This window comes from Cervus elaphus, chromosome 32, assembly GCF_910594005.1.
Source record: "Cervus elaphus chromosome 32, mCerEla1.1, whole genome shotgun sequence".
In the NCBI taxonomy this organism is placed as follows: domain Eukaryota; kingdom Metazoa; phylum Chordata; class Mammalia; order Artiodactyla; family Cervidae; genus Cervus; species Cervus elaphus.
In genome coordinates, this window is record NC_057846.1 from 38,115,629 (window position 1) to 38,129,820 (window position 14,192).

The 14,192-nt window shown below is 42.6% G+C and overlaps 1 protein-coding gene across 4 annotated transcripts in view; it reads left to right on the forward strand.

The window, feature by feature from the left end:
- Window positions 1-14,192, forward strand: part of UNC5D (unc-5 netrin receptor D) — a 605,139-nt gene that overhangs the window by 345,647 nt on the left and 245,300 nt on the right. For all 4 annotated transcript variants that reach the window (XM_043893835.1, XM_043893837.1, XM_043893836.1 and 1 more), the window contains exon 3: window positions 7,658-7,801. In XM_043893835.1, coding sequence (XP_043749770.1) covers window positions 7,658-7,801 — 144 coding nt within the window. The remainder of the gene's footprint in view (window positions 1-7,657; window positions 7,802-14,192) is intronic.

Sequence of the window (14,192 nt, forward strand, 5' to 3'; positions counted from 1 at the left end):
CTAGTCTGATCTCCTTGGGGCTCTCGAGAGTCTTCTCCAGCACCACAATTCAAAAGCGTTCTTTGGCGCTCAGCTTTCTTTATGGTCCAGCTCTCACATCTGTAACATGATGACTGGAAAAACCGTAGCTTTCGCTACCTTTGTTGGCAGAATGATATCTCTGTTTTTAAATTTTAATTAATCTTTGCTGTCTGGATTTGTCATAGCTTTCCTTCAAAGGAGCAAGCATCTTTTAACTTTATGGCTGCAGTCACTGTCCACCATGATTTTGGAGCCCAACAAAATAAAATCTGTCGCTGCTTCCACTTCCTTCCCTTCTATTTGCCATGAAGTGGTGGTACTAGGTACTACATTCCATAATCTTAGTTTTTCTAATGTTGAGTTTCAAGCCAGCTTCTCACTCTTCTACTACCTGGACTAGTAAGGGACAAATGGAAAACGGCCCCTCGTATACATGGTGGATTCACTTCTTCAAGCGGAATGGGATGTTTTCTATCTTCTTAGTAGACAGTAGAATGAGATGGGGCTGTGTCAGAGCAAAGTACACGCATCAGAGGGACTGAGGGATCTAAGGAGATGCTGGTCTGTTAAAGGAGGTTCTTGAATAAGAGGTGGTTGCTTCTTGTGGGGAGTTTGATGTTTTTTTTTTTCTCTCGCCCCAAATTGAGCAAGGTCCCATGCTACCCATGAAGTATTAGAATAGTTCTTTGGACCTTTATCTGTGGAAGCTAACTCAATAGAATCCTTCTCTGGGTTAATTCCCAATCATGAAGCTGTACAGTGTAGAAAACCAGGCATGGAATAGGCATGACCCTGGGCTAAGACAGTCCAGGGAAATGGGCACGGAAATTAGGGTAGAAAACAGTTCACCAAACTCTAGTCGCTAGCCTCTTAACTACTTTTGTGTGGTTTGAAAATATTACAGGAGGAAGAGGGACGCTCCTTTTTTTCCCTTGAATCCAGTTATTTTGTTATCTGAGTATTCTACTACAGAGAACTTCCAAAGATTGAACATCCAGTTGTGGTGACGTGTTTAGCCTCAGAGAACCATGGGAAACCCTCCCCATGCCCCCATCCCCAGGTACATCTGAGAACTGGTTTGCAGCAAAAACCATGGCAGGATGGTATTGATGGGCTTCGTGGAAGTCTGATAATAATCAGAAGATGAAAGACAGGGGACAGCTGTTAGGTACTGGCTGCAGCCGGCATGGTGCTTTATGTTAAGTACTACTCTAGAACCCATTTCTAAAGAACAAGGTAGGACTAAAGCTAGAGCCCTTTTGTTAAAAGTGGATCAGAAATAAATACTCGGTATCATCTTAGGGAAAAACTCAAATGGGCTTTTTGGTCAACCCAATAATTTTCAGCCTTTTTCTCTCTGTTTCCTCCCTTCTTCTGTATTTCTCTTCTCTGAACAGTGAAGCATATACTTCAATTAGTTTGAAAATTCCCTAACTTTTATTCTCCCAACAGGATTAGACCTGCTAAGAGTAACTAGTGTTTCCTATCTGATAAATAAGGGGATTATAGCAATAACTGCTGTCAGCATTTTTCTCATTTAAACAAATAAAGGTGACAAATGATGAAGTTCTGTGCAGCTCTGTTATGTTTAGTACATGCGGAGCAATTACTCATCCGCTGCCAACATTCGTGTCTACAACTAAACCATCCACAGCGTCGAAAGCTTATTAGCATTTCAGTTCCATAGTCATATTTTTATCTTCCGTAAGACTCTCCTCCATAACAAAGGCTGATGGTTATAATTTGCACAATAATTTAAAGGGTTGGACTTTTCCGTGCCTATTAGACTTGCACAAGTTATCAGGTACCATGCTCTTCTTATTTATGACATGCCAGTTTCTATTTGCCTGGGATTTTTGTTCCCCTGTAGCACTTCCTCTGAACAAGTTAGCTGCCATCGCTTGAGATGGAGAAGTAGATGATGATCTCTGCAACAGTACTGGATGAACTTCAGTGCAGGGACTGGGGGGGTGAGTAAAGGTGTCCCGAAATAGAGCTGCTTTAAATGAAGGTTTCTCAGATGTGCTTTCTCATGTATATATGTAAATGCACACATTTATATATGTATGCATATACATTTATTAATGCATATGCACATTGTGCTCAGTCGTGTCTGAATTTGTGACCCCATGGACTATAGCCGCTAGGCTCCTCCGTCCATGGGATTTCCCAGACAAGAATACTGCAGGGGATCTTCTGGACCCGGGGGTCAAACCCTCATCTCTTCCGCCTCCTGCATCGGCAGGTGGATCCTTTACCTTTGCGCCACCTGTGTGAGTGCTATGCTTAGCCACTCAGTCCTGTCCGACTCTCTGCACCCCCACGGACTGTCAGACTCCTCTGTCCATGGGGATTCTCCAGGCAAGAATACTGGAATGGGTTGCCGCTGTCTCCTCCAGGCGATCTCCCCAACCCAAGAATCAAACCCAGGTCTCCCTCGTTGCAGGCAGATTCTTTACCATCTGAGCCACTGGGGAAGCCAGCACCACCTGGGAAGCACTTTATTAATGCATATAACACATGCACACACACAGGCACACACACACACGCACACATGTAATATAGCACTCAAAGAACAATAGTGAAGATTTACGAGAGTATATACTATTTAATTTTTTATTTTTATGAAATGTTTTTTGTTATGGTGGAGGAAAGTATAATAGAGACAAACTGCAATTTCCTGAGGGTTTTCCTGGAGGGTATGGTTGACGAGGCTAAGTAGTTCATGTTAGAAGAAAAAGGCCTGGTATGGAGGGCACACTATACTTTTTGGGAGAGGGGAGGTTAGCTGATTCATGTGTGGCCTTCTTTTTTAATTTGAATATGACTGTTTTCCAATGCTGTTAGTTTCTGCTGTTTGATAAGTGAGTCAGCCGTAAGTAGACATGTATCCCCTCTCTCTCGGACCTCCCTCCCACTCCGCCCCCTCCCGCCCCTCGAAGGTCCTCGTAGAGAACCCAGTTGAGCTTCCTGTGTTATATAGCAGCTTCCCTATCTATTGTACATGTGATAGTGTAAATATGAAAATGCTACTCTCTCAATTCAGACCCCCCTCCCCTTACCCGCTTGTCCACGTGTCCATTCTCTATATCTGTGTCTCTATTCCTGCTTTGGAATTAGGTTCCTTGGTACCATTTTTTCTAGGTTACATATATATATGCATTAGTATACAGTATTTGTTTTTCTGACTTACTTCACTCTATAGGACAGACTCTGGGTCCATCCATGTCTGTACAAATAACTCTCTTTCATTCCTTTTACTGGCTGAGTAATATTCCATTGTATACATGTCCCACATCTTTATCCATTCATCCATCATCGGACATTTAGGTTGTTTGCATGTCATAACTGTTATAAACAGTCCTGCAGTGAACGCTGAGGGTACATGTGTCCTTTTGAATTATAGTTTCCTCAGGGTATATCCCCACCTGTGCGGGTAGGATTGCTGAGTCATATGGTAGTTTTATTTTTAGTTTTCCTAGAGGGGATGCTTTCACAAGGCTAAAGACCTCATGTTAGGATAAAAAAGGCCTAAGCCAGAGAGATGCTATACTAATTTTGGGGGCGAGGGGGTGGTGTTTAGATTGCAAAGTTACTTATAGCTTTTTAAAGAATCCTAACACCCCTGATGCTACCTTCCGAAGCATACTGTGTTTGGAAATGGTTGATACTCATTCCACTTCTCCAAACCCGCGGGGAGCCTCTTTGAAGGACTTGAAACCAAGGCATTGTAATGCTGAAATCATGACTTCAGCCTTCCCCTTTCAGCTGTGGTTAGTCTGAATGAGAGGTTGCAAGACTTCCTGACATGAATGGGGTGAGATCAATTATGACCTTCACTGTGGGGGTCTGTGGCCGACTGTCTGTGCTTTCCAAAACAAATGTATGGCTGTCCATGTGTAATAACTATGTTTTTCAAGGTTTAGTATTTGATTCTCTGACATCTCGGGGTCTTGCTGACTTTCAAGGGACTGTCTTACCCAGGGATAGCTCATTCCTAGAGGTGCAAACGACTTACCTGTGAGCACGTCCTTCATAAGCAAACCAACAGATACAGAGCTTTGCCCCCAGATATTCCTTTTATTAAACTCTTATTCTCCTGCCCTAACCTGGGACCAGGTGCCAGACAGCTAGCCACAGCCATTCTCTCCCCAAGTCCACTGAAGTGAAGCAAACTCGCCCACTCTAAATCTTTTTACCTTGCCTCTCCAGTTCTTCCCAAGGAAACTGCAGTAAAGTCTCCTGCCCGTGTCTCCCGACCCCTCTGCCTCCTGACAGACCCTGGTGCTTCCTCGTGTAGCCCTGGGCGAGGTGCCTCCTGTTTCTAGGGATCTGTGAGTGTAAACTTACTCCATGTCTGAGTGTTTTCCTCTGTCTCACTCACTAACACAGGCCCCAGGTACTCTTTAAGCACCACAATGCCTAGGTTAACTCATAGCATGTTTTAAGGTTTGGATAGGGAATTCTCTGCTTCATAAACATGATGACCTTGAACCATTTTGAGGTGGTGTTTATCTTCATTTGCAGCCTGGAGGAAGCTGATGGGTTTAGATATTCTTAAAAGACAGAGAAAGTAAAAATAAGTGTGTGTGTAATAAACACACACAAATATATATTTGTGTGTGTGTGTGTATATATATATATATATATGTAAAACTTTATATATATAAAATTTTGGGCTTCTCAGGTGACACAGTGGTAAAGAATCTGCCTGCCAATCCAGGAGACACAAGAGACACAGGTTTAATCCGTGGGTTGCGAAGATCCCCTGGAGAATGGCAGCTCACTCCAGTATTCTTGCCTGGGAAATCCCACGGACAGAGAAGCCTAGCAGGCTAAAGTCTATGGTGTTGCAAAGGGTCAGACATGACTAAGCGCATACACACAATGATGATTTATAATTTGTGTATGTGTGTATTTCCCTCTCTATATATGTGTTTGTGTGTGTGTGTATACACATACATATATATAAATGGGCTTCCCTGGTAGCTCAGTTGGTAAAGAATCCACCTGCAATGCAGGAGACCCCAGTTTGATTCCTGGGTCAGAAAGATCTGCTGGAGAAGGGATAGGCTTCTGGATACCCACTCCAGTATTCTTGGGCTTCCCTTGTGGCTCAGCTGGTAAAGAATCCGCCTGCAATGCGGGAGACCTGGGTATATCAATTCCTTATTAGTCTGAACAGATTTTTGACTTACTGAATGCTTCTTCAGTGAGAGCTGATTGCCAAATGTCTGTCTCTGAGTCTCCTCATTCCATGACAGGGGAACTCGGGCATGTCAGTTACCCACCTCACACCTGGACACGCTGATTTGGTGTTCTCTCTCTTCCCTTGCACAGCTCAAAGTAGATCATCCACCATTCGTCTCAAATCAAACCCAGGAAATATAAGGCCTCTTCTCCGCAGCCTAGTTCTTTATTTTTGTTTATTCAGCCTAACTTTCAAATCCCCAGTATGAATGGCACACTCCAGTATGCTTTCTGTCCTCACAACCTCTTTTGTAACCTTACTTTCTTTTCTCCTTCTCTTCACCTGCTAGCTCTGCCTTCTCCTTGCCCTGATGCGTTCATTCCCACTTCTTTTATTTAAGTGCAAATTAAAGAAAAGCAGGGACACAATAACAATAAAAATCCCTCTAAGGCTTCTTTTCTGTTCGATGTAGAAGGTGGCTTTCAGGACTTAGATCTCTGATAAGGTAGAAGGTGTGCTTCTGCGCCCTGCGCAGAGATGTGAATTATCAACTGTCCTCAAGATGTTTTTCTATGCATGGTACCTCCCCCAAACTCAGAAAGTCTTACTCAGATTGTGTACATGCTGGTTGATGTGACCCTTAAGTGCTCTCATCACACACTATAAATAGCATGTCATCAGTTGAGTGGAAGGCAGTGTTTCCCCAGGCTGACTAGTCCACCTCCATTCTTGTTCTTTAAATCCTACCAGCACCCAGGGTATAATCAAATTCCACCTCCTCCACCAAGAGTCCTTGGCTCCTTTGGACTGTTATTGTTCTGTCCCCTGAATTCCTTTTGAACATAAAGGAAAAAGCCTAGTTATGCACCCAGATTTTCTTTAAATATACCATGTATCAGTCTTATTTCCATAATTAAGGTAAGTACCTGAAATATGAGGACTGAGTTGAATTTGGATGAGGGGAATGTGCAGAGTCCTGGTTTGGGTCAAATCCTGGATCTTCCATTTCCAGACTGTGTGATTGCAGACAAATGACTCTTAAGTCCGTTCTTTGGCCTGCAGAGTGAGGCTTCAGCAGCCTCAGCAGTGTCAGGGCACTGCGGAAACGTAAAGAGGGAACAGATGAAAGGCTTATAGTGATGCTGGGCACTTAGGTGGGATTCAATAGGCTTTTTTTCTCCCATGCCGCCTATACCAGGGCAGAGCACAGACTTGGCAGATGCCGCTGGCTGCAGAGAGCATGCTGACTCTAAAGGCTGCTCGCCTGCTTGTAATGGTTTACCTGATGCTAGTGAAGAAGGTGTCCTTTTCCCCTCTGCACTTCATGCAAAGTGGCTGCCCTTCCCCCAAAAAAGAAAGGCTGATAGTCCTTGGATAAAGGTTTGGAAGAAATTCACACTCCCCAATAAGATGCATCAGGCAAACTTTTTGACTATTAGATGGAGTATACAAAGATACAGTAATGAAAAAATGACAAGGTCGAGGTCTTAGTTTATCCCATTTCCTAAATGTAGTCTTCACCCCTCTTTCTATAAAAGCTTCTCCTTTTCTTTACTTCCTCATTCCGTTGCAGCAAGAACCTTTCTTCCTGGGTTCTCAAGAAGAGATTCAAGGACTTAAGATCAACTTAGTTCAGCTTGTCTGCATTCCTTGGGTTGTCTGGAGTTTTTGGCTTTTCCTTGGATTCCTGGACTCTTCACCATGCACAACCTCTGTCCCCTCCTTATTCTAAGCTGCATGGCTACAGTGACCCTCTCCTGCCGTACCCAGAGGTGGGGGCATTTAGAACCACCTGGAACCGTGTCCTGGGGTTGGTTTGTTGAGACCTCTTTAGAATCCCAGCAATTAATTCGGTGTTACATTCTTCATGGTAGATTTTACATCAAGAAAGACAGAGTGGAAGGGGGAGAATAACTTGGGAGATTGGGATTGATATATGCATACTCCGGTATACAAAATAGATAACTAGTCAGATCCTCCTATATAGCACAGGGAACTCTATTCAATACTCTGCAATGACCTATGTGGGAGTAGAATCTAAAAAAGAGTGGATGTATGTATATGTATAACTGATTCACTTTGCTGGGCACCTGAAACTAATACAACATTGTAAATCAACTGTACACTAATAAAAAAATTTCTTTAAGAAAAAAAAAAAAAGAATGTTTATAAGAGCTGGGAAAAAAAGAAAGCATGGTGTCAAGGGAGTGTGAAAACAATTCTATTGTATGGGAACCACATTGGTTAATATTTTACACTTGTTCTTTTCAGCCTACTCAGCTGTTGGAATTTAATAAGCAGTAATATATTATTGTCAAAGTAATTAAAACCTCGCCTTGATTAAAAACGGAGTGGTTTTAATTAACAGGAAGAGGTTGGGCTGGCCTTAACTTTCTCTTTGAGGAATACACTGGCCTCAGTGGATTGGCTCTGTCTCCTCTGCAGGCTTGAAGGTCCGGGAGGTGTTCATCAATGTCACCAGGCAGCAGGTGGAAGACTTCCACGGGCCCGAGGATTACTGGTGTCAGTGTGTGGCGTGGAGCCACCTGGGGACCTCCAAAAGCAGAAAGGCCTCTGTGCGCATCGCTTGTGAGTATATTCAGGGTGACCCTCTTGTCCTGCAGGGATACAGACTAGCCTTTCATAGAGGGGCTTGGGACAGGCCAGGTGCTTCTATAGCAGGGAAATGAGGGGCCGGCGAGAAACCATCAGAATTCTCTCCACCGCGAATCAGTCCCCTCTTCTAAAATTGTGTTTTTAATGTTTGAGAATTCCCTCTGGAAGACAATCAGCCAGTGAGCTGGGCTAAGGTTCTGCCTAGGTTGTCAAAATGCAGGTGCCTCCACAATACCAGGAGAAATGGTTCCCCCCCAAAAAAGAAAAGAGAAAAAGTCACGCAAATGGATTCTGCTCTTCATCACCAGTGACACAGTTCAGGGGGCATTGATGGGAAATGTTGAGCAGTGACTGTTTACTGTACTTTGCCAGCAAATCTGCAAAAATAAGACATTAAAGATTAAGGGAGTTTTATAGCCTCCTGTTAAACCTCTTCCCTCTGAATCTTAAAACATGGAAATGGGTTTTTAAACTGCATTTGTTTGACCCAAGTAGGACTGACAAAAAGGCTCTTGAGGGAAAAAAAAAAAGAAAGATTGCCTTTCAGAAGAGCCTAAGGTTTCTTCATCACGTTTAGCATCAGTGTTTTTATCATCTCAAACATGTTTAGACATACACAAACTTCCTCTCTCTTCCTTAAATGTCTTCATCCCTTCCACCCCAGTGGGTCTGCATGAAATCTCCTGAGCCAAGGAGTGTAAAAGCCTGCCCCGCAGCCCCTCAAAAGAGGAGGCCAGCAATGGTCACTCTTCTTGTTATTGTATTAATACCTTTTTGAATGCTGCTTTTGAGAGTGCCGTGAAGAATACAGGACAAGCGCCATTTATCTGAGGACTCAAGGAGTTCTTTGTAGCAAATGTGGATGGTTTGGGGATTGAGAATAAGAATAAATTGTGCATTGCAGAGGCGTTTCTGTTTCTGGGGAAATGAAATCTCCCTCTGAGCACAGGCCCATCACCTTCACTGTCCTCACACTTGGGGAAGCTCTTGCTTGCACGTTGACTGGGCCCTTGGAGGCCAAAGAGGAGGTCATCTTGTAAGCTCTGCTTTATGTAAGAGCTGTGGGAAACGTTTCCCCTGTACCTGTAGGTATTTAATTTTAGCCCACAAATAACTTTACGACTGGTCAGCTGAGACAGGGAATGTTTGACTTTATTCTTCCTTAAGATGTCCACCTCTGTGCTCCTAGCGTAGCCTTGGTCAGCCTCACCAAGGTGTTTGACCCTAGTCTAGTCAGGGTGAAGCAGATTATCCTCTAGAGCTCAAAGAGAAGAGATGCAAAACCGAGTAGGGTATTTCAACACAAGTCCCCTCCATTTCCTTTGTGTCTTCCATATCGCCTGTCCCCTTCTTTTTACTACTTCCTCTAGAGCCCCACATGTATGGTATCCTAAATATAGCATCTCATGAATCTGTCCACCTCCACACTCTGTCACCTCCACACTTACTCATTCATTCCTGGCTATTACGTGCCTGCTGGAAACCTCCAAAGGTTTCCCCCTCCTTAGAAAACTTGGCAGAGAATGGCTCAAACACATCTTTTGTTAACTTCCGCAACCTTTGATTGTATACACTGTACGCTGTCCTTCTAAACACATTGCCCGTATGCTCATCACCCTCACTTCTCGGACATGTGCCTTTGCTCCGAGAGTTTCCTGTTTCAGGAATGTGTATCCTGGTGACTGAGAACTCAGATACTGGAGTCCTGTTGGTTTCCAGTTACTAAGTCCACTGCTTAGCATTGCGGTGGGGGCCAATTGATTCTTCTCTCTGCATCTAATGTTATGATAAAAGGCTGCTGACTTCATAGGGTTATTATAAGAGTTAGAGGTATTGACAACTACAGTGTCTAAAATCATACCTCACACAGTTAACTCATATCAATCATCAGTTATTATGACATATTTGGTCCTACATATTTGTATCTCCAGCATCATTAGCCAGGAAGTGTTAATACTTAAACTAATTGAACTCAGTTACATTTCTAGTGCCTTAGTAATTTTTCTGTGGGTTATGGCTGTCTAGACTCTAAAACTCCATTTGAGGCCAGCCCTAAGTACCCAATTCTCAAAAGTAGGATAGGATTAAAGAATGTTTTAAAAATGGAGAACACTTTTCTTTTCACTGCCTACTTTTTAGAGTCAGCAGATACTTTTTTGATAATAATCTTGCAAATCTCTTTAGGGATTAAAAAATCACTTGGTCATTCTTGTACAGGATATGCACACATGACTATAATAAAGATGTGATTTTTAAGTAAAAAAGAAAATCTTTAAAGCCCATGTTATGCACTTAGCTTAATATAATTAAACATATTTTGAATCTCTTCCTATGTAGCAAGTGACAGATTCTTTCATTTATTTAAAATTATTTATGTAAGTCAAGACGTGATTTATCATTAAATATTGCATTTGACTTGGGAACCAGTGTACATTAAAATGTAAATTGAAACTTAACTATGTTTAATAGTATCAAAAGTGGAGGGAAAAACTGTGTTTAGGACCTTGCTTAGAATTCTTTTGATTTACTTACAGAAGGTTGGAAAAAAAAAAAAAAAACAGTTCTTATTTTTTTTTATAATTTTCATATTCTGTTGAAATAAGGAATTTCTGCATGCTATTTGCAAGCATTTCCCAGCAAACAACATTGCACATGAGGATAGTTTTTATTCCCAATAAATGAAAAGCCAAATTGGATATAATTGTCACTATATTTCTTCTTTTTAAGATTGGTTTTTGAAGTGCTAAAGGCCTCTTCATGTGCTAAATAAAGATTCTGATATATGAAGGTATCTCATGAATCTGATGACAATTGTCTCGAGGGGACTTTGCAAAATTAGGACCATTTTTGTATGATTGATTAAATTATTGTAGTTCAACATCAGAGCTTCTTATGCTTCCTGCATCTAACCAATGATCCATTAAAAATTTAGCAGTTTCAAAACTGCAGTGGGCAAAACCTTCATGGCATCTGAGCCATTCAACTGAGAGATGGCTTGTCATGATCATGTTAGCTTATCTCTATAAAAACACCAGGAAGCTTGCCGGCACGCTATCACTTAGAGATCATCTGATTCTCAAGGGAAAAAATATTGACACTATTATTTTATTCATGTCACTCATATTTTCATTGAAATGGTCCCACCTGGGGAATCAGTTAACTATGCAGATTCCTGGCTTCTACCCCAGCCCTGAGAATGGACCAGGGAAGCTGTGTTTGTATGAGGTTATCTAAGTGAGTCTATGATAGTATAACCTTGGGACAGCGTACCCAGGAACAGGGCTTCTCAAACTTTTAACATGCACGCAAGTCAGCTGAATTCCTATTAAAATGTAGACGATTCAGTTAAGAGGAGTCAATATGTCCAGCCCAAGGTCTGAGATTCTGCCATTTCTAAGTTCCCAGATCATGCCAATGTTGCCAGTTGGTCTGTGGACCCTACTTTAAAGTGGGAAGACCCTGAAACCTAGAACACCTTAGGAAGCACTGTTTAGGAAGTAGTTGGCACTTAATAGCTGAGAAAATGACATTCAGAAAAAGGTTAGATGGCTTGACCACAGGTCTCCCAGCAAATAGATGGAAGGCATGGAACCAGATCATAAATCCATCCATTCATCCTTCTGTTCTTGCTACTAAGCCCTGTTAATTGCATTCTTCTGTCAAATGGGAATTTGAGAACCATCTTAGAAACACAAGTTCATGTGCATGTGTTTCCTTGAGGGAAGCAATGGTTGCTTTCTTACTCTGTTTCTGAATAAATTGAGTTCTTTCATTTGGTCAAATTGTACACACACACACACACACACACACACACACACTACGTATATGTGAATATATATATGCACATGGGCTTCCCTGTGAGCTCAGTGGTAAAGAATCTGCCTATAATGCAGGAGACTCAGGTTCTATCCCAAGGTCAGGAAGATCCTCTGGATAAGGAAATGGCAACCACTCCAGTATTTTTGCCGGGGAAATCCTGTGGTCAGAGGAGTCTGGCGGCCTACAATCCATGGGGCCATGAAGAGTCCAACATGACTGAGCAGTTTAACAACAATATATGCACACGTGTAATACATATGTGGCTTCCCTGGTTTCAGATGGCAAAGAATCTGCCTACAGTGCAAGAGGCCCAGGTTTGATCCCTGGGTCAGGAAGATCCCCTGGCGAAGGGAATGGCAACCCATGCCCGTATTCTTGCCTAGAGAATTCCATGGACAGAGGAGCCTGGTGGGCTACAGTCCATGGGGTCTCGAAGAGTCAGACATCACTGAACAACTAACACATACAGAATACATATATATAATATATATATTTATACTTATTATATATAAATGCATTATATATAGTTACATAAAATCATGAGCTATTCCTTAGTGGCCAAAAAGATTGGTACAGATTTTGTTTTAGTAGCTGGAGTGCCCATTGTCTTAAACCATTGCATTTTCCTTCATCATCCCGCCCCATGTCAGAGAGATGCTGGCTGCCCATCCAGCTGCCTGGGGCTGGAAGTAACTGAAGCTCCATTTCAAAGTGATTTTTCTAAAGGTAAATAAATAAACACAGCCCAGCCACATTCCCCCCACCAAGTTGGCAGAAGTCCGTCTCCAGGGAGCATCTCCCACGGGCCTCCTCTCGTTTGTCTGACTCAGTCGAGCTGGAGGTGGTTGGACCGCAGTGGCATCTGTTACTTCTGCTGCTGGACGGTTGTCAAAACGAGAAATATTCAGTTATTCGTAGTTGTTTATTTTCATGGGTGAACATTTGGCTGCTTAGCCATTGCTCTTCCTTCCCATTTTTCTTCCTCTTCTTCATCTGCTTACAACATGTTTGTCCTCTGTCATTAACCCTTTGGTTAGGCAAACTCTTCTTGACACCCAAACTATTTCTGCTATATGGGAATTGGGAGTTGAGAGAAACATTGGCCTGTTACAGTCACATAGCAAGTTGGCAACTTGAGATAAATTGAAGCAGGAACCCATTGTTCTGTTGGTTATTTTTTAAAAGAGGAATCTATAAAATATGCATCCTGACTCTTACTTAAAAAGCTTATTGGAGACACTCCTCCTAAAATATCTATGTAGTTGTGCCAAGAATGAGTGAAAAACTTAGACGAGAATCCCTTTTAAAAGCTTTGAAACTCCCTACCTCATTTCACAGCCCCATAGCAAAAACGGTATTATTTTTATTTGCTTTGGTGGGAGAGGGTGTTATCTTTTTAAAAAAAAATTATTTTTGCTTACATATTTAGTTTTGGTTGTGCTGGCTCTTCATTGCTGCGCCTGGGCTTTCTCTAGTTGCAGCAAAAAGGAGCTACTCCTGTTGCAGGGCATGGTCTCAAGGGTTCACAGGCTTCAGTAGTTGAGGTTCGCAGGTTCAGTAGTTGTGGCACATGGGTTTAGCTATCCCATGGCATGGGAGATCTTCCCGGACCAGGAATCAAACCCATGTTCCCTGCATTGGCAGGCAGATTCTTAACCACTGGACTGTCAAGGAAGTCCAAGAGGGTGGCATCTTTCTGAAAACTTAGAGGAGATATCCAATTAAACCTGTTATGCATCTTGGCTTCATGGCTTTGATGAAAATTTCACATGCTAAAAGTGGTCCATAGCCCTCTCTTGATGGCAAAATTAAATATAAACCAAACATCTTCATGTTTATCTGGTGCTTAGAGCATCTAGCTAAGGAAGGGGATGGGCTTTGAAATGCAGCCTGCACCCCACCAGGCAGGAATGCACCCCAGAACGTGGTTGCAACCACATGAGTGAAGGGGCTGGGTTTCCTTGTGGCCGTTTTATAGCCAAGACCTTGCTCTCGTAGGTGTCCAGTTTACACCAAAGTGCCCCCATAGGCTTGTGGCAGCAGATCTGGGTGCAAAATTTGTGATACTGAGTGCAAAATGAAAATGTGGGCCCTTTGTTCAAAAATCAAGTTTCAAGCCATCAGTATTAGAGCAATAAATCAACCATTGTGGTTCACACCCATGAAGACAGCCGTGATGGCAGTAACGGTGATGACTCAGGAAATCACTTTGTATGTGTAATGGTTTTATAAAAAGCGGCTAACTGGCCTCAGGGCTAGGGACACATTCCAACTGGCCCATATGGAACTGGAGACAAGATTATTCTGTTTTTGCTGCAAAGCCAGAGGCCACATCACGGGAGCTAAGTTTTAAGATAGCATATTTGGGGTCAAGCCAGCAACTAGAAATGTGCATATACCGGAGCATTCTTCCTGGACTACATTCTCCTGCAAACTGTACATAGGCAAGCGAGGGCTGTGTGTCTGCTGGTGGTGATAGTGGTAGAAGGAATTACTGCATTGGGTGAGGAGGTGACTTATAGGGGTTTCTTTTAGAAAATGTATT